Source organism: Juglans microcarpa x Juglans regia, chromosome 6D (assembly GCF_004785595.1).
Source record: "Juglans microcarpa x Juglans regia isolate MS1-56 chromosome 6D, Jm3101_v1.0, whole genome shotgun sequence".
Taxonomy (NCBI): Eukaryota; Viridiplantae; Streptophyta; class Magnoliopsida; order Fagales; family Juglandaceae; genus Juglans; species Juglans microcarpa x Juglans regia.
The window spans coordinates 28748429-28773808 of NC_054604.1; the positions used below are offsets into that span (position 1 = coordinate 28748429).

Below are 25380 nucleotides of genomic sequence, written 5' to 3' on the forward strand. Positions count from 1 at the left end.
CTTTACAACATCCAACCCAAAGCAGCTCTTTTCATTCGATTTCCCTCCAACGCACTACAGTGATGAAAGACGGTTCCAACGCACGACGGAGACCTCTTTCAGTTTTGATCTCCCTCTCTGGTTTCGCACTAACGCATCCAACCCAAAGCAGCTTTCGTTAATCTCCCTTTTTGGTTTCGTTTTTGGTTTTCCCTCCTTTCTTTCACTTTTTTTTTTAATATTACCCGATGACGTGGCATGCTACCATGTCAGCCGGTGCCGCGGTGGGGACACATCTTGGTTGTATATAGAATTATTCAATAACAAACATGCTGCGGTCAAAATTATATAAAATATATTGTTTGAATTTCCAAACTTATAAAGTCAATTCACCCAAATAAACGTAGAAAGTTGCGTGACAATTTCTTTACGGAAAGGAAGTTGCCTCCATCGAGTCTTATAGAGGCGCTAAATGTCGCCGTTGAAAAAAGAACTTCGCTACAATAACAACTCTCGTAACGCTAGTTTCGAGTTCATTAGCAACAGCGTTTGTGTTATCGACTGCTTTGTCGTCACAACTCCAAAATATCGCCTAGCTAGTTCTATGTTTTATCCGTAAAAGGGTCTATGTTTTACCCGTAAAAGGGTCCAGGAACGAGGATTCTAACCCGTCGGGCACTCTGCTTCCCAAGTACTACCCAAGTCGTTGCTCAAAGGCTATAAAACTTTGAGCAGAATCCAATTCCGCATTGCACGATTTCTTCACAAACATCGGCAAGGTGAGCAAAAGTCCTAATCTTTTCTCATCAACCAAACAGAGCGTGAAAGAAAGTTCGGCCTTTTACACGTAATTCAACTCGCCAACGCTGGTTCTGAATTCTTCTTTCTTTCTTCCTTCTTTTGTGCTTTTAGTTGTTTGGTTTTGAGTTCAGAGAAGAAGGCAGATTCGAAATGAGGCTGTTGAAGGTGGCCACGTGTAATCTGAACCAGTGGGCTATGGATTTTGATTCCAACTTGAAGCACATCAAAGAGTCCATAGTAATGGCTAAGGAAGCCGGGGCAGTGATTCGGCTAGGCCCCGAGCTCGAGGTCACCGGTTATAGCTGCGAGGACCATTTTTTGGAGCTAGATACCGTTACTCATGCGTAAGTTTTCTCTGTTTTTTTTGGTATATGATAAAATTTGTGGACAGATATTGTTTTGTTTTAATTTGTCAAATGAACTGGTTATATTCATTGGTGTGGTAAGAGAGGTAAAAACAAAAGCTTCTACTGAATTTATATCAGAATTTTTATGTTTGCAAGTGGTTATATTACTTGAAGAAACATAAATAGAAGAGGGCGTTATTGAATTTTATGGATGAATGATTGAACGAATGAGACCACAATAGCTGTGTTCAGATGCTATAAAGCTTATTTTTCTGATTCGATTTATTTTGAATCTTGAAAATTTGAAATTCTGGAATCATTATTGTTTGGCAAACTGAGATACGAAAAACGCTTTTTTTTCATAAGAGGATATTTTGATTACTTCCTGATTGCAGTGTTTGATGTGCTTGCAGATGGGAGTGTTTGAAAGATATATTACTTGGTGATTGGACTGATGGCATCCTTTGCAGCATTGGTATGCCCATTATAAAAGGGTCCGAGCGTTACAATTGTCAAGTTCTGTGTTTTAACAGAAAAATTGTTATGATACGCCCGAAGATGTGGCTTGCAAATGATGGAAATTACAGGGAGCTTCGATGGTTCACAGCATGGAAGCAAAGAGACCAACTACTGGACTTTCAGCTCCCAATTGAAATTTCTGAGCATATATCACAGCAAACAGTGCCTTTTGGCTATGGATTCATTCAGTTTTTGGACACGTAAGTAACAAGATTAGTAGGTGTGGTCTTTCTAGGAACTTCTACCACCTGTTCCTCTTGTTTGTGGAAGGAAAGAGTAAGATTCCACTATATTGAAAATAAGGTTACAGGCCCCTCTTTATATAGATGATAATGCTCATCTATTTTAGGGATATTTACAGCTAATCTAGAAAGGAAATCAGAACTACCTAAAACTGAAAGCTATAAAACAGGAAACTTATATCTACAGATTTGGTAACAGACTACCAAATCTCCTAAAATCATGGGATAAGAAAAATTGATCTGTTAGCTATAGATCTCCTAGATATTAGCCCCTAATATTGCTAACAGATCCTTAAACATAAATCTCTCTATAATTCTACACTCCCCCTCAAGCTGGGCGGTAAATATTAATTAACCCAGCTTGGAACTCAGATCATCAAACACCTTTCTCGATAGAGCCTTGGTAAGGATGTCTGCTGTCTGAAGACATGTAGGCACGTACAACATCTTGATTATTCCTTCCTCTATCTTCTCCTTTATAAAATGTCGATCAATTTCCACATGTTTTGTTCTATCATGATGAACTGGATTTTTGGCAATGCTGATTGCTGATTGATTATCACAGAACATTTTCATAGGTTCTTCATCTGAAATTTTTAATTCCTTTAGCACCTTTTTTAACCAAATTCCCTCACAAATACCGTGTGCCATTGCCCGAAATTCAGCTTCTGCACTGCTTCTTGACACCACTGACTGCTTCTTACTTCTCCAAGTGACCAAATTTCCCCACACAAAAGTGCAATATCCTGAAGTTGATCTTCGGTCTTGTACTGATCCTGCCCAATCTGCATCGCTGAACACTTCAATATCTCTTCTTTGGTTCTTCTCAAAAAATAATCCTCTACCTGGTGTTAGTTTCAGGTATCTCAGGATTCTATACACAGCTTCCATGTGTTCTTCATTTGGATTGTTCATGAACTGACTTACCATGCTAACAGCAAATCCAATGTCTGGTCGTGTGTGAGATAGGTATATTAGTTTACCTACTAATCTTTGGTATCTTCCTTTGTCCACGGGTGCACAATTTTCCTTAGCTCCTAGTTTGATAGTTGGATCCATAGGAGTATCTACCGGCTTACACCCAAGCATTCCAGTCTCTTTTAAGAGATCTAGGACATATTTTCTCTGTGAGACAGAGATTCCCTTTCTTGACCTTGCAATCTCCATACCTAGGAAATATTTAAGATTCCCAAGGTCCTTGATTTCAAATTTTGCAGCTAGTAAACTTTTGATGGTGCAGATTTCCTCTTCATAGTCTCCTGTTAGGATTATGTCATCCACATACGCTATGAGGACAGCAAGTTTTCCTGCAGAAGAGTGTTTAACAAATAGTGTATGGTCCGTCTGACATTGAGAGTAGCCATGCTTCTTCACTACTTTTGTGAATCTTTCAAACCAAGCTCTTGGAGATTGCTTGAGCCCATATAGAGATCTCCTAAGTTTACAAACCTTGTTGCATGTAGTTTGTGTCTCAAATCCTGGGGGAATTTCCATGTACACTTCTTCAGTTAGGTCCCCATTTAGAAAGGCATTCTTGACATCTAGTTGGTGGAGAGGCCAGTCAAGGTTTGCAGCCAAGGATAATAAAACCCGAACTGTGTTTAACTTGGCTACAGGAGCAAATGTCTCCTCATAATCGATTCCATATGATTGGGTGAATCCCTTTGCAACCAGCCGTGCCTTGAACCGATTAACACTCCCACCTGCATTATATTTTACTGTGAAGATCCATTTGCAGCCTACTGGGCGTTTCCCGGTTGGTAAGTCAGAGATTTCCTAAGTTCCATTTTTCTCTAGTGCATGAATTTCTTCATACACTGCTGATTTCCATTCTGGTGAGCCGAAAGCTTCTTGTATATTATTAGGAACTTGGATGTTGTCGAGGTTGGCAACAAAAGCTTTGAACTTCGGTGACAATCCTTCATATGACACAAATGTGTATATCGGATGTTTTGTGCATGATCTTACCCCTTTTCTCACATCAATAGGAAGGCCACTGTCATCATTAGTTTCAGGATTAGTGTTATCTGGTAGATCTTCACTTGGTCTAGGACTTGAGTCAGACTCTTGGGTTTGCTCAAGAGATGCTTGTTGTTCCATCTCCTTTTGGTTCTTTCTCCTCCTTGAGTAGGTAATCAATTCATCACTCTTTGTTGATTGAATAGTGTCCAGATTTTGAGGTGTGTCCAGATTTTGAGGTGGATTGTTGGCTTGATCTTGAGTAGGAGGTTCTAGGAAGTAAGAAGACTCAAGGAGAGATTTTGAGGAGAAGTGATTCATGATTTAGTGATGGGCAAGTTTGGTCAGAATTATGAGAGACATGAGGTGATTCTTCAATATCCCAAAGCTGATATTCTAGGATAAAATGAGTCTCCCCCTGAATATCAGATTTGGGGAAATAAGGTTGTTGCTCAAAGAAGGTGACATCCATGGAGTGATAGAATTGTTTAGTGACCGGTGAGTAGCATTTATATCCTTTTTGAGTTGGAGAGTTCCCAAGGAAAATACATTTATGAGCTCTAGGATCAAGTTTGTCCCGGTGTTGTTGATGGACATGGACAAAAGCTGAACACCCGAAAACTTTGAATGGGATGGTGGAGATGAGACGAGTAGTGGGAAAGGACTGAAGGAGAATTTGACAGGGAGTCTGGAAGTTAAGAATCCGAGATGGCATCCTATTTATGAGGTATGCAGCAGTAAGGATGGCTTCACCCCAGAAATATTTTGGTACATGGGTAGAGAACATAAGAGACCGAGCCACATCAAGAAGATGCCGATTTTTTCTTTCAGCAATACCATTTTGCTGAGGAGTGTTAACACAGGAACTTTGGTGAACAATACTATGACTCATGAGATAATCATTAAGGCTGGAATTGAAATACTCTTTGGCATTGTCAGTTTTTAAAATTTGAATTTTTGCTTGGAATTGTGTTTGGATCATGGTATTGAAGGTTTTGAAGATCTGGTTTGCCTCAGATTTTTCTTTCATGAGGAAAACCCATGTGAGTCTAGTGTGATCATCAATAAATGAAATGAACCAGCGAGAACCAGTAACATTTTTTATCCTAGAAGGGCCCCATATATCACTATGAATCATGGAAAAAGGTTGAGATGCTTTGTAGGATCTGTTAGGATAAGAATTGCGAATATGTTTAGAGAATTGACAGATCTCACATTGAAATTCATTTGGTTTTTTACTATGGAATAATAAAGGAAACAACTTCTCAAGATACAAGAAATTTGGATGACCTAACCTATAGTGCCATAACATAATTGCACTATCATTATTAGACTGACTCACAGACAAAGAAACAGGACTACTGGACACTGAACAATCTGATTGATGAATTGCTCCTTGAGGAGGATCATTAACCTCTAGAAGATAGAGCCCCGAACACATCTTAGCACTGCCAATCGTCTTCCCCGAGTCCAAGACCTGAAATACACATAGATTTGAGCCAAATTTAGTAACACAGTTGAGATCCCGAGTGAGTTTACTAACAGACAGTAAATTACAATTTAATTTTGGTACAAGTAGAACGGAATCAAGAGTGATGTTCTCTGAAATTCGAACCGAGCCTGTACCAGCCACCTTTGAGAGTGAACCATCAGCTATTCGCACAGTTAAATTTTTATAGCATGGAGTGTAAGTTGAAAACAGCTTCTCATCTCCAGTCATATGATCAGAAGCTCCTGAGTCTATAATCCATGGACTGAGTCTCTCCTTGTTAGCATTTAGAGCACTTAAAAAATTACCTTTTTGTGCCAGGGATCCGGTACCAACTACAGTGGGAGCTGGTGCAGGCAAGGATTGGCTGAACATTTTCTGCAAGATCTCTATCTGTTCCTTGCTGAAGGGAGTTGGTTCAGGTGGAGGTTGTTCATCCATGGAAGCAAGGTTGCCTCGTCCTTCTTTGTCATTGGCAAACCGGGAAGGCCTCCAATCTGCTGGTTTGCCATGAATCTTCCAGCAGTTGTCCTTGGTGTGACCAGGACGTCGACAATGATCACACCATGGTCGCCCTTTCTTTGGTCTGTGATCGTTGTTGTTGTTGGATGGATTCCCTCTCACCACAAGTGCTGAACTCTCAGGATTTGTCACAGAATCTTGAGATCCCATCATGATCTTCTTTCGACTTTCCTCTCTCCGAACTTCTGAAAAAGCTTCTCGGATATTTGGTAGTCCTTCTTCCTCGTACTTCATCAAGGTTCTTATTTAATCCAATCAAAAATTTGTATATTCTTTTCCGTTCAATTATTTGTCTATACCTGATTCCATCATTCGGACAGCTCCAATTGTGCTCCTCGAATAAGTCTAGCTGCTGCCAATACCGATTGAGAGTGTTGAAGTATTGAGTCACTGTTAATTCTCCTTGGCGGAAGTCATGAAGAACACTTTCCACCTCGAATAATTCCGATGTATTCTCATTGTTAGAATATATTTCCTTGGCAGCATCCCAAATCTCCTTTGCTGTTCCATAGAGAAGAAAGTTTTCTCCAATGTCATTTGCCATGGAATTAATGAGCCATGACATGACCATATTATTCTCGGCATTCCATGCTTTGAACTTTTCATCCGTCTTGTTTGGTTTGGCAGCATCTCTGGTGAGATAATCATCTTTGCCCTTTCCGCATATGAACATCATTACGGAATGGGACCATTGGAGATAGTTGTTCCCATTCAGTTTGTGTCCTGTAATGGGCATGAGGTTACTATCATTGTTGGAAGCCATGGCTTCCTGATTGGAGGTGATTTGGGAAACGGTAGCTCTTGAATCACGTTTCCCGTATTTGGTCATATGAGGGAATTAGGGTTCAGAGATTGCTCTGATACCATCTTGTTTGTGGAAGGAAAGAGTAAGATTCCACTATATTGAAAATAAGGTTACAGGCCCCTCTTTATATAGATGATAATGCTCATCTATTTTAGGGATATTTACAGCTAATCTAGAAAGGAAATCAGAACTACCTAAAACTGAAAGCTATAAAACAGGAAACTTATATCTACAGATTTGGTAACAGACTACCAAATCTCCTAAAATCATGGATAAGAAAAATTGATCTGTTAGCTGTAGATCTCCTAGATATTAGCCCCTAATATTGCTAACAGATCCTTAAACATAAATCTCTCTATAATTCTACAGTTCCTTTTGTAGTTACATACAGTGCAAGTTTGGACTGGCATGTGCGAGTGTAGATATAAGAAATTGTGCCAGTGCACATAGCCCTTAATTTTTTTTTTTTTTTTTTTTTTTTCCGTATCATGATAATAGATTCAAGATTTCAATCCTCATTCTTCAGATGAAATTTTTCTTGCAGATAATTCCTTTAGACACACGATGTACTTCTATATATGTAAAAAAAATCCTTTATGCACCAAATCATCACCTAATTGCAAAACCATGTTATAAAAGAAGTTTTGGTGGGAATGCAAACTGCCGTAGTTTCCACATTATATTTGCCACTGTTGTATGCTTTTATGCATGTTAGGATGCATGAATAAATTGATAACTTTTGTGGATTTCTCACTTTATCAGACACTTATCAGACACTTGATGAAATTTTAAATTTCAAGCGTTTTTCCAATTGTTAGAGCTGTTGCGGCTGAAATTTGTGAAGAGCTTTTTACTCCTCTTCCTCCTCATGCTGAACTTGCATTGAATGGAGTTGAGGTGTTCATGAATGCAAGTGGAAGTCACCACCAACTAAGAAAGCTTGATATTCGACTCCGTGCTATTAAAGGTGCTACTCATACTCGTGGAGGGGTTTACATGTACAGCAATCACCAGGGATGTGATGGTGCCCGCCTTTACTATGGTACATACTATCTATTCTGGAAACTTCACTTGTACTTTTGTGTTGCAGTTTCTCTACTTTGTATGGAATACGTCCAGCTTTCCATTTTTCCAATCATGGACAGCTTAGCTTATGCTTCGTGCTTTTATTGGTTTGCCTCTTCTGCTAATCTCACTATTCAATATAGTTTTTCTTTTCTCCTCTTATGTGAAATTCATCTTCTCTTATGTGAAAATTTTCTTCTATCTAATTTGGTTAACATTTTACTCTCATAGATGGATGTTCTTGCATTGCTGTAAATGGAGATGTGGTGGCTCAAGGCTCACAATTTTCTTTGAAGGATATTGAGATTGTGGTTGCTCAAGTAGATCTAGATGCGGTATGAAACATCTTGCACTCCTTGTGTTGCATGTACAGGTGCATGTGTCTATGTGTACAGGTCCTTGTGTCTATGTAGTTTCTAAATTACTTTAATTGATGCACAAAAATACTTTTCCACTAGTGCATGAATGTGCAATTTGGGTTGATCACTTAATTTGCCGCTTGGAAAATGAATCATCCATTGCTGCTCTTCCTCCATCCTTAATGGCAATTATGTATTGAATCAACACTATTAAAGAACTTTTATATCTACCAATCACCCTTTTAATAAATGATTTATTAATGGTTTATTAGCAAGTTTTCCAATGCAAACAACTTAACTGGTCTGCTTTGGCATCTTGGATACTCATGCTGTTAGTCTGTTATTCATTCTATCAGTTCAAATTCGTGGCATTTCTTGTGATTTTAACTCTGTACTGTAAATATAAGTAATTGACTTGATTCACTAACCCGTTTGCTTAATGGCAGGTTGCTAGTCTTAGAGGATCTATTAGTAGTTTTCAAGAGCAAGCAAGCTGCAAAACCAAAGTTCCTTCAGTGGCAGTACCATACAAGCTTTCTCAACCTTTTAACATGAAGATGTGTCCTTCCAGTCCACTTGAGGTTGGTTCCTGGTCCAGAAAGGGGTCTTTAACCAATTCACTGCTCATGGGATCAAGGATTTACTAGAATTGAATGAACGGCATGTATTTAGTAGTCTTGTTTTGACTAGGATATTTTCTACAAATGAGTTAAATTTGGTTTTATAGGCGATTATGTAGTTTATGGGCAGCATTCTTTTAACAAGAATAAAAAATGTCAATTGTATGGCTGTTCTAACCACCAAGCTCTTACTAAAATTAACATGATTCAGATCAAGTATCACTGTCCCGAGGAAGAAATAGCCTTTGGACCCAGTTGCTGGTTATGGGATTATTTAAGAAGAAGTGGAGCTTCTGGTTTTTTGCTTCCTCTTTCTGGTGGAGCAGATAGCTCCTCTGTGGCTGCTATAGTTGGCTGCATGTGCCAGCTGGTTGTCAAAGGTCAGTGGTAGTAAACATAGCGTATCGATGCTGTAATCTTGTATTGTACATTACTTATTTCTCTTCTTGATCAACTTTCATTTTAAAAATTAGACGGGCTATATGCTGCGTTAGATGTTAAAAAGGACCATTATTTCAAGATGAATGGCTGGGGCAGGTGACTGTTAATAGGCTTTTGTTAAAGATTAGATCTATTATTTGTTATTCTTCCAATTTCATTTCTCATAATACCGTGTTTCAGTTAATCATACCTAAATTGGTCAAAAGTTAAAATGCTAGAAAGAGTTTCAATGAGCCAATCAGTGGCCAGGGCTATTTAATACCCATAGATGACTGAGTGCAAACTACAGAACTCAACTAGGTGTGTAAGGAAGTGAAGCTTATAAATATTTTACAAAGGGTGTATATGAAAGATAATAATTGTATGTTTATTTTAGCGAGGATTGGTAATATGAAGCTGTGTAACAGAAAGTACAGGTTGCTGTTAGGAGTCATCCCATTTTATGGAGAGAATTTGTGTTGAATTGATCGAGTCGATTTCCAACTTTCTCTAGAGCTTGAAACCATTGTTCTCGGACTGAGAAAGTTTAACTTTTGAGGGGTTCCAGGTGGTCACTTCCTTGCCTACTGCCTTAACTAATGGTGGGTGCAGCGGAGGCAGGAAGAAAGCTAGACATATCTTACAACCCAGAATCAAGTGTCGTAAGGTTTGATTATAAATCATTAAATGTGATGCACATTTGCATGCAGAAATTGCAAATGGAGATGAACAAGTCAAAGCTGATGCAATACGAATTGGAAATTACACTGATGGACAGTTTCCTACCGACAGCAGAGAATTTGCTAAACGCATATTTTATACAGTATTTATGGGATCTGAGAACAGGTGGGTCCATGTACACAAAACCAATGCTCTTATAGTTTTCATATGCTGTTGTAATTATGTTAACTTTCACGTTGAGCATTCCACGGTTAAGGACATAAGTAACAACTTTATCATTCATGAGTTCTTACTATAAATATTTTAAATTTTTTGCAGATCATAGATTTGACAACAAAACATTTTGAAGAGAAATTCTTTTTTACTTACAAAAAAAGACATTTTGAAGAGAAGTCCCAGAAACTTCTCATGTTGCTTATGTTTGAAATCACCATGTTTCATGGCTCTTGATAATCTTATTTGAATAATTCTTCTCATCGGCCACTATTCACTACCCCACACCTTATGAAAAAAAAAAACTGTTAGATGTGGGGGTGAATAGTGGCTGATGTATAGCAAAACCCATCTTATTTTTGGCTTATATTTCTCAAAGCCCATCCAAATATATCACAAGAAAATCCGATTATCATTGGCTGGTCCATTAAACATGTTACCTTATGAGCACCATCCTGGAGTGCATATGCATGCTGTCTAAAACCACAGGTTGTGATAAGGCTGCATGAGATCTCCAAGGACAGACAACTGGGATTTATTTCTTATAAATGATAACACAGAAAAGATTGTGATAGTAATGGGCTTACACCTCCAGACCACACAAATTATTTGCAGTAATACATGTGTTAAACACTGAGATTGTTGTAGTTCAATTCAATATAAATTAATTGTTGTCATGTCATCCATAACTGTTTAGTCAAAACAACAATTAATTTTGGTCGAACTTCTTAGTTTCCCTTGTTTATTGCGGCACATGTCACATTTCAAGATTCATCCACTATAATCCTAACGGGGTCTTTCTTTTCCTTGCAGTTCTGAAGCCACAAAATCACGAGCAAAGGTACTAGCAGATGAGATTGGCTCGTGGCATCTTGATGTTTCCATAGATGGGGTTATTTCTTCTCTTTTATCTTTGTTTCAAACACTTACAGGAAAGCGACCGCGCTATAAGGTAAAATATGCTGTTCATGGCATGCTTTGGTGCCTCCCAAGTATATTATTTGTTTTATGCACAATGATTTTGGTTCCTTGATCAAATATGATTTAATCCTATAGAGGGCTTGTATTTTCTTTTCTCCTTTTAAATTAGTATTTTTTTTGTTGGGGAAGGGGGCAATTATCTGGGATCTTGTGTTATGCTTTTCACGTGGTACCTTGCGTTTTACTTTACCTAAAGTAACAAGATTCAGAGGAGTAAGGAATAACGTTCAAGTAACTCTTCAATCTGGTTTTTATTTCCACAGGTAGATGGTGGATGTAACATCGAGAACTTAGGTTTGCAGAACATTCAAGCTCGAATCAGAATGGTGCTAGCTTTTATGTTAGCATCACTCTTGCCTTGGGTGCATAACAAACCCGGATTTTATCTTGTTTTGGGTAGCTCCAATGTGGATGAAGGATTGCGTGGTTATCTAACAAAGGTACTGTATAATAATATTTTTTTCTATATGTTCAATGGTGATCCATGTCTACGGAGTGTGTATATGATTTGCTTTTAAAAACAAATCCCCTCAACTTCTTTAAGTTTTAATTTCAACTTGTTGCCTGTATTTAAAACTGAGTTCGTTGTAGGGGATTTCTCTAATTCATATATATATATATATATATATATATATAATGTTATAGCTAACTATATTGGAACTCATGTTTATCTTTGATCTTATTCTGTTATATTTTAATTAAGTTAGATCTCCTGTGTTTCACTTTCATGCAGTATGATTGCAGCTCAGCCGATATTAATCCAATCGGAAGTATTAGTAAGCAGGATCTCCGGGCATTTCTGCAATGGGCTGCCACCCATCTTGGTTACTCATCCTTGGCAGATATTGAATCAGCTCCACCAACTGCCGAACTGGAGCCTATACGTTCTGACTACAGTCAGGTAATGGATTTTCTTTCATCCGCATACCTTTGTTTCCTGGTAAACAGAGTTGCATGATAGGAATAACCACAAAACATTCTTTGTTCCATCATAGTGTAACTGTCAGGATGTGTCCATCTTATAATTAGTTTTCTAGATTGTTTATATCTGCATTAAAATGTCCATCCCCCAATATGCCAATATAGATTATATGGACTGTCAACTTTGTTGTAGCAAAATCTTTGTAGGTTTTGTTATTAATATTATTATTATTATTATCAATACTCTGTGTCATCACCTAGTTGATAGTATGCTTTTGAGTGTGCTACTCTCGTTAATATTCTTCACTTTAACATATGCAAATTTTCATTCATATCCTTGGCATTTATCTCTGTCTTCTATTTTTGGGTCAAATCATCTGGTGTATTTTGGGTGGGTGTTTTTTTATGGGCTTTTTGGGTCATTTTGGGCAAGGTGTTTTCTTGTATACATTCAGTGTACTTGGTTTCTCCTTTTGATATATACAATATTTTTACTTATCAAACAAAATTTTTTTGGGTCAAATCATAAGTTGTGTCAATGCTATGTTTTTGCTTGGAAGCCTAATTGTTTGTTGTGTAAAACAGCTGGATGAAGTGGACATGGGAATGACATATGAGGAACTCTCAGCCTATGGAAGGTTGCGGAAAATCTTCCGATGTGGTCCAGTATCTATGTTCAAGGTCTGTTCTATGTCTTGTTATTCTTGCTTGCTTCAGAAGATAAAGGAATACTCTTTCTGGAGTGCCTCTTATTTGAGTTTTGTCTTTAAACAGATCTTTATGGGGATCTGTAGGGAAAGCAGAAATTATTAAACTTTATCCAATCTGCAATATCAAAAGAATGTATCTCCACTAAAACATAATGGCAATAGATAAAAGAATGGAGCAGTATAAGTTAAGCGTCTAAAAAATTGTTGCAGGGGCATGTTACCTGGATCCTGCAGTGTGAGATTGACTCGTTAAATCTCATTCGAGTTTTTAAGGTTCTACCATGAACAGTTTGTCGCTTTTGGTGTTTATTGGCTGAAAATTGTTATTGGCTGTTTGCAGAAACCCTCCCTTATGCTTGTTTTGGTGCCTTGGCATGAAAAGTAAATAAATAAATAAATTGACACCTCTGAAGGGTTGTGTTTTTCATTCTTCAGCTCACTGTTTAGATGGAGTCTTTTCACATATATGGTAGATTTGACACTGCCTCATTTTTAATTTTTTTAAATTTTATTCTTAGTTTTGGCTTTTCTCTGAGGTGGTTATCCATTATATAATACTTGTATACTTGGGCTGTGCCTCCTTATAATCTTTCTGTACATTTACTTGTTAAAGAAAGTATAGAACAAACTTATTGGATTAATGGTGTTGGTATGTGTTCAGTTTCTTTACATGCACTTTTAGAGGAAGGATGACTTGTTGCATTACTAATGTATTTGGTGCTTCGATCCTACCGCATTTTTGTTGCTCATTTAGTGATAAGAATTAAGAACTCCTCTATTTTCCATACTGTTTTCCTTGTAGAATCTCTGCTACAGATGGGGTGCAAGACTAACTCCATTGGAGGTGGCTGATAAAGTAAAACACTTCTTCAAGTATTATTCCATCAATCGACATAAAATGACTGTATTGACACCTTCCTATCATGCTGAGGTAAGTTGAACTCAAAAAGCCAACACCAAAATCATATATTTGTGCAGCTAGGAAACTTCTAGTAAAAATCTTCGGAACATTACACTTTTCCCACCAAACTACAACATTTTTTTGCAATTTGAGCACTAAACTACCAAGTTATCATAAGTATTAATTTACTCTCTTTAAGATCTAACCGTTGGATAAAAAAAAAAAAAAAGGTGACGTAACACAATCTTATGGTTAGATATTAAAGGAGGGGGCAAATTACAAGTGAAGTGGTAGTTTGTAGGGGAAAATGACAACTTTGATAGTTTGGTGGTCATGTTGCAAACGGAGTGATAGTTTGAAGGGTCGGTAGAGCATGATTTTCTTAAAAATCTTGTATTCTATATATCTAAATCCAGTAAGAGCTGACACTATTCTGAACTATATGCAGAGTTATTCACCAGAGGATAATAGGTTTGATCTTCGCCAATTCCTGTACAATACAAGATGGCCATATCAATTCCGGAAGATTGATGAACTTGTGCGAGAATTAGATGGTGACCAAGTTTCCATCCGAGAATCAGGTGACCATGAAAAATTGGGACCTATGTCACATGGTGGAGGTCTGGGAGTTGCTGCAGCAGGCTCAGGCAACCCAAATGTTGGTCTTTAATTGACATAAATACAACCTTACATGTGAATCTAATTGGTGAAAATTAGATATGTTCAATTTATTTCTCATCAAGCTGGGTTATGTAATTAAATTGTGACCTCTCAAATCCATATATCATGGATGATTGTCACCCCTTACACTCTTTATCAATATTGCCTAATGTGTGTATAGGCTACTCTGCATTCTTTCAAATAAAAAACATTCAAGCCATTCTCATTCATCTTAAAGCTAGCATATCATAGTTCTAGTTCATGTAGTTAATAACAAGTGGATTTGGGATCTAGTTGCCTATATATCTGGGTTCTATTCTTCTTCTTTTTTTCTTTTTCGACTCTCGAAACACATGCAAAAGAAAATAAAAGAAAAGAAAAGAAAAGAAAAATGAGACGCGGTTTTAAAAAGTGGCGAAAAAGACAGCTTAAAAGAAAAAATGGTGGTAAGAAAGAGAGAGAACTCTTCTTGAACTCAACCAAGAAGTTCGAATCAAAAATATTGAGCGACACATTGGGCGGGACTGACTGTTCTCCTTCCTTTCCCAATGTTAAAGGGCTTGTTTGGAAATAAAATGGAATCTCTATCTCATCTAAAAAATTTTCATAATACATTCTCAAATATTACTCAAATACAAATACTTTTCAATTTTAAATTTATAGTTTTTTCATCTAATCATTACATAATCATTACAATTTTTTCAATTTTCAAACAAAACACAAAAAATAATATAAATTTTTCAAATTTCAAAACAAAATTAATATTAAAAGATTATATTATAACAATAGTTTAACTTTATAATATTTTTATTTAACTTTTTATCTCTGCATTTCCAAAATCCCAATAAAATATTTTAACTCAAACTATTTTACTACTATTCGCAAACTATTTTATTACTATTCACAAAATTATAATAAGGTCTTATTTAATTCTCATCTCTGCTTTTCCAAGAACAGATAAGGTCTTCTTTAAATGTTTAGAACCATTTTGCTATTTATTTATTCATTTTTGAATGAAACATCTACTTTTATTCATGAAAATCAAGCAATGCATGGCATCTCATAATCAAACTCTGTTGACTATTTCCACAGGTCCATCCTCTATCAACAATGAAACCCCTCTAAAGATAAAGCCAGTTTAGCCAACTGGTGTGCTACCCCATTTCCTTCTCTCCTAATAAAGTGTATACTTCAGTTAGACATGGTTTTAAAGACAGATTTTACATCCTCAATAATATGACCATACCAGGTCCAATTTTCTACTGGGTTTCTTATTGCATTTACAACAACTTGTGCATCACCTTCAAACAAGACTCTGTTAAATCCCAACTCAGAACACAACTTAGCTGTTGTCCTCAGAGTAGTACTTTCTGCAACTACAGCTTGAGTCACCATTTGAAGTCGATCACAGCATGAAGCCATAAGCTTACCCTCACTGTCCCTAATGACTACTCCCACACCCATTCTCTGATTTGCTTCATCAATTGCTGCATTAAAATTGGCTTTAAGGGTTCCCTCTACTGGCTTCTTCCACTGTTGCTGCTCTTGCCTTCTTTCCCCACCACACCGTTTCACACTCTTACTACCCTGTGCCTCCTTGTATTCCTTTAGAGTTGATAAAGCAGTTTTAATAACCTGTGAAGGACTAATAAAATTGTCATAAAAAACTACTTTGTTCCGTCTATGCTAGATGCCTCTGAGTATAGTTGTAATTTCCTCTAGCTTATCCCTATCAAGATTGTGGCATTACTTATCCTACAACACCATTAAATCCCCTTCAGTCACCACCCATTTCTGCAATGCACTCCCTGCCTCTACCCATACACAGTTGCCGTTGGGCCCTTCCACAACACATGCATTATGGTTTCCTCTTCTCTTAAGCAAATAGGACAATTTACATCATCACTAATCCTCCTTTTAAATAGTAAAGATTTAGTTGCAAGAGATTCATTACCTGCTCTCCATATAAAATGCTTGGTTGCACCTGGGACATATAATTTCTAGATCTTCTTCCATCTTTCATCTGATTTCCTTGTTGTAGAACTTTCCCCCATCATCTTCCTTTTCTGTCTCGAGCCACATGGTATGCACTGTGAATTGAAAACTTGCCAACTTTACTGAAGTTCCATATTAACTTTTCTTCTGAACCACTGGTACTAATAGGTAACCTGCAAATCAATTTAGCCTCTTCACAGTTAAAATGTTCTTTTACAGTAGCTTCATTCCAGATCTTCAAATCTTCTATTATTAAGTCACTAACTCTTGCATCTGTCCCCAGTGAAGTTACAGGAGATTGAACACAGTAGGTTGATGGCTTTGGCAACCATTTTTGTCTCCATATATTGATATGCTAACCATTCCCTACACGCCATATCAGCCCCTCTTTCATTATATTTTTTGCCATCCACACACTTCTCCAAATTAATGATGGAACATTTCTTTGTTTGGCTGTCAATATATTTTCCTTACTGAAATATTTTTCTTTATAAACCCTTGCTACTAAAGATGTAGGATCATGTAAGAACCTCTAACTATGTTTTGCTAGCAAAACCAAATTAAAACTTTCTACGTCTCTAAAACCCAGCCCTCCCTTGTTCTTTGCCCCTTTCATATAATTCCACCTCTTCCAATGAATCCCCATCCTGTCTTGCTTATTACCCCCACCAAAACTTTGCCAACATAGCTGAAATCTCATTGCAAAGTCTCTTAGGAATTTTAAATACATTCATGGTATAAGTAGGCACAGCTTGTAAAACTGCCTTGATAAGAACTTCTTTCCATTCCTTAGACAAGAAACTATTTTTCCAACTATTTATCTTCTTCCATATTCTTTCTTTAATTCCTCTAAATGTATTATACTTGGATTTACCAACCATGGATGGCAAACCCAAATGTTTTTCAAAATTCCCACACACTATTGCACCTGCTGCATTCTTGATCTGATCTTTAACCCCTATACCAGTACTTGTGTTGAAGAAAATAGAAGTCTTGTTTCTATTTAATTTCTGCTATGATGCTCTTTCATACATCTTAAGTAATTTCTGCAAGTTATTCCATTCAGCTAGTCTAGCCCTACAAAAGATAACACAATCATCTGTAAATAACAGATGATTTATTCTTGGACCCTTCCTTGCTACTTTCACTCTTATTATCAATCACTTCTATTATGCTCTATTTATCAAAGAACTTAAATGTTTAGCACATAAAATAAATAGATAAGGAGATAGAGGATCTCCCTGTCTCAAGCCACAACTAGGCACTATCTCTTCACCTAGATTTCCATGTACAATCACCGAATATCTTATTGATTAAACACACAACATGATCAAAGAAATCAGTTTCTGCTTAAAGCCTAACTTCCTCATTAAAGCCTCAAGATAGTCTCATTCCACACAATCATACGCCTTAGACATATCCAGTTTCAAGGCCATACTACCCTAAGAACCTTTCTGTTTTGACTTCATAGTATGGAGAACGTCAAAAGCTACTATCATGTTATCTAATATTAACCTACCCGGTATAAATGCACTTTGATTACATGCTATTATATCAGGTAGTATTTTCTTCAGTCTATTTGATATAGTCTTTGAAACTATTTTGTAAAGTACATTACAAAGACTAATTGGTCTAAAATCCTACACTAACTCAGGGCTATTTACCTTTGGGATTAGAGCAATATATATAAAATTCAGAGTTGATGAAATAATTCCATTACTTAAAAGATCAAGAGCTACAGAACACACCCCATCCTTCAAAGTACCCCAATGCTGCTAATAAAACCCTGCTCCAAACCCATCAGGCCCAGGTGACTTTTTATGGGAACATTTGACTTAGTGCTTGTTCTACCTCTGTTGTAAACATACTGCCTAGTTCATCATTCATCTTATCAGTGACTTTAGTCTCTATAACTTCCAACACAGCTTCAATATCCTCAATTGAAGGAATTGATGAAGAAAATGCACCTTCAAAGCAGTCTCTAAAAGCCTATTCTATCTCTTCCCTTTCTGTTTGTACAATGTTAGAAACATCTCTGATCTGCTTGATATAACTTCTTCTTCTTTCAGTTGCACAAGCATGGAAGTATTTGGTATTCTTTTTCCCCTGCTGATACCAGTGCATTTTTGCTCTTTGCCTCCATCTAATATCTTCCTGCTCTAGTAAAATTCCCAACTCTCTTCTTAAAGTTCTTATTTTCTCTACATTTGCCGATTCTTCATTCAACTGCAGTTGTCTTAGTTGCTTAGTTTTTGCCTTTATCACACTTTCCCTCCCCTTAAAGGTCTGTCTGCTCCATCTACTCAAAGTTGAGCTATAAAATTCTAATTTTTTTCTGAACACAGCCTACTGTATCTGAAGTGTACACCACTTTCTTCCATTCAACCTCAATTACTTTCCCAAAGTCTGCCTCTAGCCTCCAACTGTTCTAATACTCAAACTTTCTTCTATGTGCAAAAACCTGGTTGTACCCCTTACTCGAATGCATAATTTTGGTTTGTGATCAGAATTACATGCTGCCAATATTTCAACTTTCGAATCTCTATAAAATTCTGACCAGTTGGAGTTGGCTAGCACCCTACCTAGCCTCTCTTTTGTAAATGAGTTATCACTATGGTTGTTACTCTTTAGGTATATAAGCAACCATTTCGCTACTAGGAGACCTTATCGGTTTTAAACATTTAAAGAGGAAAAATTAACTATGGTACTGTAACTACAATCCTCAAACCAAGTAACGAGGTAGTCTACGTACAATCTCGATTAGGGAACTGTCAATGCAAGTCCAGTTTAAGAAAATTTTAAAATTATAATAATATCTTCTTTAAAGTAAATCCCGGAAAGTGCTTTAAAATTTGAAGGGTCTTTTATAGAATGAACAATCACTTCAAAAATTGAAGAAGTGAATGATCACACGCGGTGAAATAGAAAAGTTGGTGTTATAATTAAGAGAACAATAAAATAGTAAACAAAATAAGAAAATGCCGAGAGGTCTACTATTTTCGTTGAGTGTTATAATTAATTATTCAATGAATAATTTTGCACCGCTCTTTGGTAGAAATGGAGCTCAATACAAAGCTCCAAAAATGAGTTTCAAGACCATTCACCTCATGTATGTGCAGAGAGCACACGCATGCATACAAGAATGAATTCAAGCAAGCAGGCAGAATGGAGAATCACAAGCAGACTATTGGGAAAAAAGAAAAAGTGTTTGTTTTAAATTTTAACATAAACAGGAACATAATACTAGTAAATAATAAAAAACCTGGAAAAGTATTCTCTTCACCCCCAAAAAAAAGCATGCGAAGTAAGGGAAATTCTTCTCCCGTAACTTCCCAACCATCATTAAAAATTACAAAGTCTCTTGCCTAAAAAAGTCTATATCCTCATATCCCCCACTTAGCTTAGCTTTTCCTGCTTTATCAGCAGTGCTCAATGAAATAACAAGATGTCTACAGCTCGTCATGGGGCTCCTCATCCTCCTCTCCCGATCCACCACCGGGGGCACCCCCTGACCTCTGATATACAGCAGTGATGATCGGGTTGCAAACGGCTTCCACCTCTTTGAGCTTCTCATCATAGTCCTCTTTCTCGGCGCTCTGGTTGTCATCCAGCCATTCAAGGGCATCCTTCACTGCAGTTTCAATTTTGTCCTTCTCATCAGACTCGAGCTTGTCGGCAAGCTTGTCCTTGTCGTTGATCTGGTTCTTCATGTTGTAGACGTAGGTCTCGAGGCCGTTACGGGCATCAATCTTCTCCTTCACCTTCTTGTCTTCCTCCGCAAACTCTTCTGCCTCACGAACCATTCGGTCAATCTCTTCCTGGCTCAGGCGACCCTTGTCATTTGTGATGGTAATCTTCTCTGATTTACCAGTGCCCTTGTCTTCTGCCTTAACGTTCAGAATACCATTTGCGTCAACTTCAAATGTCACTTCTATTTGTGGGGTTCCCCTGTTGAATCGAGGAATGAATTAATATCAAGTCCAGGCTAGAAGTTGATACAAACCCTATTAATAAAACATTTTAAAAAGGCAGAGAACAAACCTTGGAGCTGGAGGAATTCCATTTAGATCAAATTTCCCGAGATTCCTGCAATCCTTTGTAAGACTCCTTTCACCTTCAAAGACCTGGTTTCATAATAGGAGCATCCCAACTTTTAGATTAACAGTTCTAGAAAGCAACACATAACTAGGAAAATACTTGTCCATACTTCATGCGCTGGAAGAAAAATAAACAGCATGCAAGTACCATACCTGAATGGACACGGTAGTCTGCTGATCCTGGTAAGTAGTGAAAACCTGAGATTTCTTTGTTGGGATAACAGTGTTTCTTGGGATCAATTTGGTCATCACTCCACCAACAGTTTCAATTCCAAGGGTCAGTGGAGCCACATCCAGGAGAAGGATATCTGCATCAAGAATCCCACAAGACACATTGTCAGTGATGCCCATATAGTTCAGCTACATTATGGTAGCACCACCTCATGGATAACATAGTTGCAAACATAACAATTTGAAAAGAAAAGTAGTACCTTTGGTTTCTTCACCACCCTCTCCACTCAAGATGCTTCCTTGTACAGCAGCACCATAAGCAACTGCCTCATCTGGATTCACACCCTTGTTCGGTTCCTTCCCATCAAAATAATCCTTAAGAAGCTGTTGAACCTTTGGAATCCTCGTGCTTCCACCAACAAGCACAATTTCATCAATTTGGTTCTTCTCCAATCCAGCATCTTCCATAGCCTTCTTAACAGGCCCCATGGTCTTTCTGAACAAATCATTGTTCAGCTCCTCAAATCGAGCTCGGGTCAGTGGTTCAGAGAAGTCAACACCATCAAATAGTGATTCAATCTCAACACGAACTTGGTGTTGGCTGCTAAGAGCTCTCTTGGCACGCTCACTTTCCCTCCTCAGCTTCCCAAGAGCTCTGTTATCCTTGCTGATGTCCTTGCCATGCTTTTTCTTAATCAATTTGATGAAATAGTCCATAATTCTATGATCAAAATCCTCACCTGCAAGGAAATAGACCTTCCTTAGAGCACGAAATTTTAACTTATAGGAAGCTTAATACAAACACTTCCGTCTCATAAAAAAACAGATACTTGGCATTTGCGCTGCCTGCAAAATACTCCATCTGCCTTTCTTTTGATAAATAAAAGATACTGAATCAGTCAACAGTGTTTAGTACACAATCTCAAACCCTCTAGGGTTTGTTGCAGTCAAAGTAGTCAAATCACTCGAATAAATCAAGGGAGACAGGATAACTTTCAGATGGAATCAAAATTTTAAATAGACATCCAAGAACAGATATAATATACTGCTCCATTTAGTCCATGTCTTCTCTTACAGAAAACTTAACAACCAATAAAACAGTGGCTAAGAATATATGTTCTAACCTCCAAGATGAGTGTCTCCATTAGTGGCAAGAACCTCAAAAACACCATTATCAATTGTCAAGATACTGACATCAAATGTCCCACCACCAAGGTCAAAAACGAGGATGTTCTTTTCACCACCCTTCTTGTCTAGACCATAAGCGATGGCAGCGGCAGTTGGTTCATTGATAATTCTGGCAACATTCAGTCCAGCGATGACACCCGCATCCTTGGTAGCCTGCCTCTGGGCATCATTAAAGTACGCTACATGTTGGAACAAATAAAACTGTGAGTGCAACCGAAATTAACGACAGGGTTTGAGAAACTAGAAATTACTCTATACCAATGGAGTAAAAGAATTAGGTACACAGTTGTTACTTTCTTTACTCACCAGGAACGGTCACAACGGCATCCTTGATTTTCTTCCCAAGGAATGCTTCAGCTGTTTCCTTCATCTTAGTCAGAATCATAGCACTGATCTCCTCGGGGCTGAAAACCTTGGTCTCCCCATCCTTAATCTTCACTTGAATGTAAGGCTTTCCGTCCTTGTTCACAATCTTGTATGGAACAAGCTTCATGTCTTTCTGAACCTCCTTGTCTTCAAATCTGTCAATAGAAAAGGCTGTCACTACTATTTCCAAACAAATGGATATAATCCGAAATCAACAAGCTGAGAAGGATGAATTACTTTCTTCCGATAAGCCTCTTGACGTCAAAAATGGTTCTTTCAGGGTTGACGGCTGCCTGGTTCTTTGCAGCCTCACCGATCAGTCTCTCACTGTCAGTGAAAGCAACCCATGAAGGGGTGATACGATTTCCTTGGTCATTGGCTATGATTTCAACATGACCGTTCTTGTAAACACCAACACAAGAATAAGTTGTCCCAAGATCAATGCCAATGACTGTTCCCAATTTGGTCGCTTCCTCTTTCGCAATGGAAATTGCAAACAGACATCCTGCCATTTACCGTTTTTAATGTTAGTTACTAGTAAAAGGGCATTCCGAACATATTCAGTCTAGGAGGGAATTGAAGCAAAGAAAAATCATCATAAATATATTCAACTTAATGTGATATAGACTGCTCGACGTCTAGGTTTTAATGCCACGTTAATCATGGTGCAAGACAAACACAAGCACAAAATCAAACGCAAAGTTGTATATAAGTAATATGCGAACCAGGTTTCCTGTATTTTGAATACTACCACCTAAAATGTAAAATATGTATGCCCATCCCGGCATTGTTCCTTTACATGATTGTGATCATCATTAGTTTACACGATTCTGATAGGTGCCGATACCTACGAGAACCTGATGGATTGATTGACAACCATAATACACGGAACAGAAGTGCCTTCCCTACGAAACATATTATTACTAAAATTCAAGCAATTACGAATGTGATCTACAATTTCAGAACAGTGTATGTTTTCCCTTTATTAAAAATGAGAACAACGTAACGACCAATATTCACATAAAGCAGATTGAGATTATAAGATATAATCACTTCAACAGCAAACTCTAAGAACACGAAAGCACAGATACACAATAAACTGATAGGAATAAATCAACAAGTCCCCACTGCAGACTTAGCCAACCATCTCACATATTTATCAATTCTACGCTTCTAAGATCTCTTAAATTACCAATTTCCTATCAAACACCTCATCAAGATCCACTAAAAACACCAAAATCTGATCAGATCTAACGCCACGATCGTTTCGTCAACCTTTTCCGAGTCATTAAGTGAATAAAAAAACTATCAAATCAACTCGGCTCCACTACATTCCAACCAAACTGAAATAGCATACCAAAAATCAAAAAGGGAGAAAAAAAAGAAGCAAAAAACCAAATCAGATCTGAGCCATGAGAAGCATCAATTACCGAAGAAAACAATTGCCAGCACGACCAAAGAGCCGCGCGCTCTCCAAGAGCCAGCCATAAGTAGCCTCTTTCTCTCTCTCTGTCTCTCTCTACTCTCTCTTTCGCCTTTTGCGATCCAAATGGAACTCTCTCGAGAAAAGGGGTGTTCAAGCCGGGTCGTTCTTATGCTTATTTGCCTTTGCTTGGTCTCAGTGTAACCGGGCATGAGAGGTCTGAGCGTTTTTATAGAGTGGCTTCTGCGTCTAGACTCCTCCGATTTCTTCTACCGATCTGCACCCGTCTCTTACGCAAACCCAAGGCTATTTGTGAGAACATGTCATGCTTGGTGATGTGGACCAATCATGTTTCGAGGATGTATTCACCCGGCCAATGAGATTAGGTCTCGTGTTGGGACGATCTTGGCCGTTCATTTTTAGAATGGTGTTCCCACTCGCCTACTGCTTTCCTACATGAATTACGATTCTATCATTTTTATTCAAGACCCTTGATACGGCGGTCGTTCCGTCCCCTTTCATGAACGACAATCCGAGAATGGTATACACTATGCAAATTACAATGCTCGCCAACCCTTTTATATTAGAAGAACATTTGACGTATAAAGAAATTTTTTAATGTGTAACCCAGAAACTGGTGTGGCATGTTATAGTATTGAGCTTTGTTATTCATAAGCCGCACATCATAATTTTTTTTATTTTTTATTTATTTTTTAAATTATCTTAATTTTATTCTTCTTAAAATAATTGAATTATTCTACTCATCATCCATATATTATATATTTGGTAAGAGAAAAAAATTTAAAAATAACAAAAAGGATGGTGTGTGAAGCTTATGAATAAAAATTTTCTATAATATATTAGATTGTAAAACTTATTTTATTATAAAATAAATTTAAGGTATTACATTTAATTACATCAAGTTATAAATTTTATTTTTGAAAGATATATTCGTGAATTGAACACTTTTCACTTATTTTCAATGAGAAATACTTTAACCATAAAGGAATTACATAAAAGTAAATCCACAAACTGACGTTACTTAATACAATATGTCAAATTGTAAAATTACTTTTAAGGTGAGGTTTGGATAGTGAGTTAAGATGAGTTAAGTTAAGATGAAAGTTGAAAGTTAAATAAAATATTGTCATAATATTATTTTTTTAATATTATTATTGTTTTGAAATTTTAAAAAGTTGAATTATTTATTACATTTTGTGTAGGAATTTGAAAAAGTTGTAATAATGAGATGGATTGATATCAACTATGAATCTAAACGGAGCAAGTAAAGTAGATTTAACACATTACGTGAAACTACGTTAGTTTGTGAGTTTGTTTTTATGTAATTTCTTTGTGTCCGTATCAATTCTCATTTTCAATTGGTAAGATGAGTATAATCATGTCCAAGTATAATGACACAATGGAAGGTATATTGTTAAAGGGAAATTCTCATTGCAATATAAATGTAAGTGGCTACACAATTAACACAAAGTCTAAACTTTGGATTTTGTTCTTTGTGATGGACAAACGAAAAACAACATGAATATAGAACAAAATCATAAATCTAAGTATTGTCGTGAAAGAAGGGTGGAAAATATGGGGGGAAATAGATATAATGGGAATGATGAGTATAATTGTTGGATACAGCCTATCTAATGAGGTCATATTCGACACTTTTATATATCTTGATTGCCTTTTTTATAGTCAAATTGTCCATGCCAAGGTTTAATGCTCTTGACTGCCATTGCTTCCCCTACCAAAGAATCATCTGATGTGTATATAAATCCAAACATGAAAGATTTGTTTGTTAGAGCACTCACAATAGATTTTTCATCCTATTCTTTAAAATACATTATTAAAACTCATATTTTCTATTTTGCATAATGACTGTTACAATATATCATACATTAGCTTATCTATTTTTTTTCATATCATTTAAATATTAT

General features: G+C 37.1%; 3 protein-coding genes across 6 annotated transcripts; 1 reads left to right on the plus strand and 2 right to left on the minus strand.

Annotated features, from left to right (window-relative positions):
• The first annotated feature begins 574 nt into the window (after positions 1–574).
• Positions 575–14414, plus strand: LOC121235218 (glutamine-dependent NAD(+) synthetase). Of its 4 annotated transcripts, none has more exons than XM_041131520.1 (14): positions 575–826; positions 912–1124; positions 1541–1846; positions 7482–7705; positions 7960–8063; positions 8534–8668; positions 8919–9087; positions 9838–9973; positions 10835–10973; positions 11266–11442; positions 11736–11903; positions 12509–12604; positions 13436–13564; positions 13983–14414. In XM_041131520.1, exons 2-14 carry the CDS (start codon positions 931–933, stop codon positions 14202–14204), a joined length of 2199 nt encoding a protein of 732 aa, XP_040987454.1. In that variant the 5' UTR covers positions 575–826; positions 912–930; the 3' UTR covers positions 14205–14414. The 4 variants fall into 4 exon arrangements, with proteins under 4 accessions (XP_040987454.1, XP_040987453.1, XP_040987455.1 ...); XM_041131519.1 differs by having other exon boundaries at positions 575–758; positions 892–1124; XM_041131521.1 differs by having other exon boundaries at positions 575–758.
• Positions 14415–15385: 971 nt separating this feature from the next.
• LOC121235506 lies at positions 15386–16217 on the minus strand. Its single transcript, XM_041131853.1, has 2 exons — positions 16149–16217; positions 15386–15829 (listed from the first exon to the last, which is right to left on the minus strand). Exons 1-2 carry the CDS (start codon positions 16215–16217, stop codon positions 15386–15388), a joined length of 513 nt encoding a protein of 170 aa, XP_040987787.1.
• Positions 16218–19378: 3161 nt separating this feature from the next.
• LOC121235219 (endoplasmic reticulum chaperone BiP) lies at positions 19379–23708 on the minus strand. The gene is made up of 8 exons (XM_041131522.1): positions 23442–23708; positions 22249–22516; positions 21952–22166; positions 21582–21824; positions 20718–21197; positions 20440–20594; positions 20231–20313; positions 19379–20137 (listed from the first exon to the last, which is right to left on the minus strand). The coding sequence occupies exons 1-8, from the start codon at positions 23644–23646 to the stop codon at positions 19639–19641; spliced, it is 2148 nt and encodes a 715-aa protein (XP_040987456.1). The 5' UTR covers positions 23647–23708; the 3' UTR covers positions 19379–19638.
• Between the last annotated feature and the right edge of the window lie 1672 nt (positions 23709–25380).

Bases quoted from the DNA above. Each gene is read 5' to 3' on its own strand.
- LOC121235218 (XM_041131520.1), top strand. From the start codon at position 931: ATGAGGCTGTTGAAGGTGGCCACGTGTAATCTGAACCAGTGGGCTATG. The intron at 11,904-12,508 runs GTAATGGATTTT...TGTGTAAAACAG, and splicing joins TACGTTCTGACTACAGTCAG to CTGGATGAAGTGGACATGGG. The intron at 13,565-13,982 runs GTAAGTTGAACT...AACTATATGCAG, and splicing joins CACCTTCCTATCATGCTGAG to AGTTATTCACCAGAGGATAA.
- LOC121235506 (XM_041131853.1), bottom strand. From the start codon at position 16,217: ATGAAAGATGGAAGAAGATCTAGAAATTATATGTCCCAGGTGCAACCA. The intron at 15,830-16,148 runs GTAATGAATCTC...AGTCCTTCACAG, and splicing joins GCATTTTATATGGAGAGCAG to GTTATTAAAACTGCTTTATC.
- LOC121235219 (XM_041131522.1), bottom strand. From the start codon at position 23,646: ATGCCCGGTTACACTGAGACCAAGCAAAGGCAAATAAGCATAAGAACG. The intron at 22,167-22,248 runs GTAATTCATCCT...TTCTATTGACAG, and splicing joins AAGAGGCTTATCGGAAGAAA to ATTTGAAGACAAGGAGGTTC. The intron at 20,314-20,439 runs GTATGGTACTTG...TTATGAAACCAG, and splicing joins AGACTACCGTGTCCATTCAG to GTCTTTGAAGGTGAAAGGAG.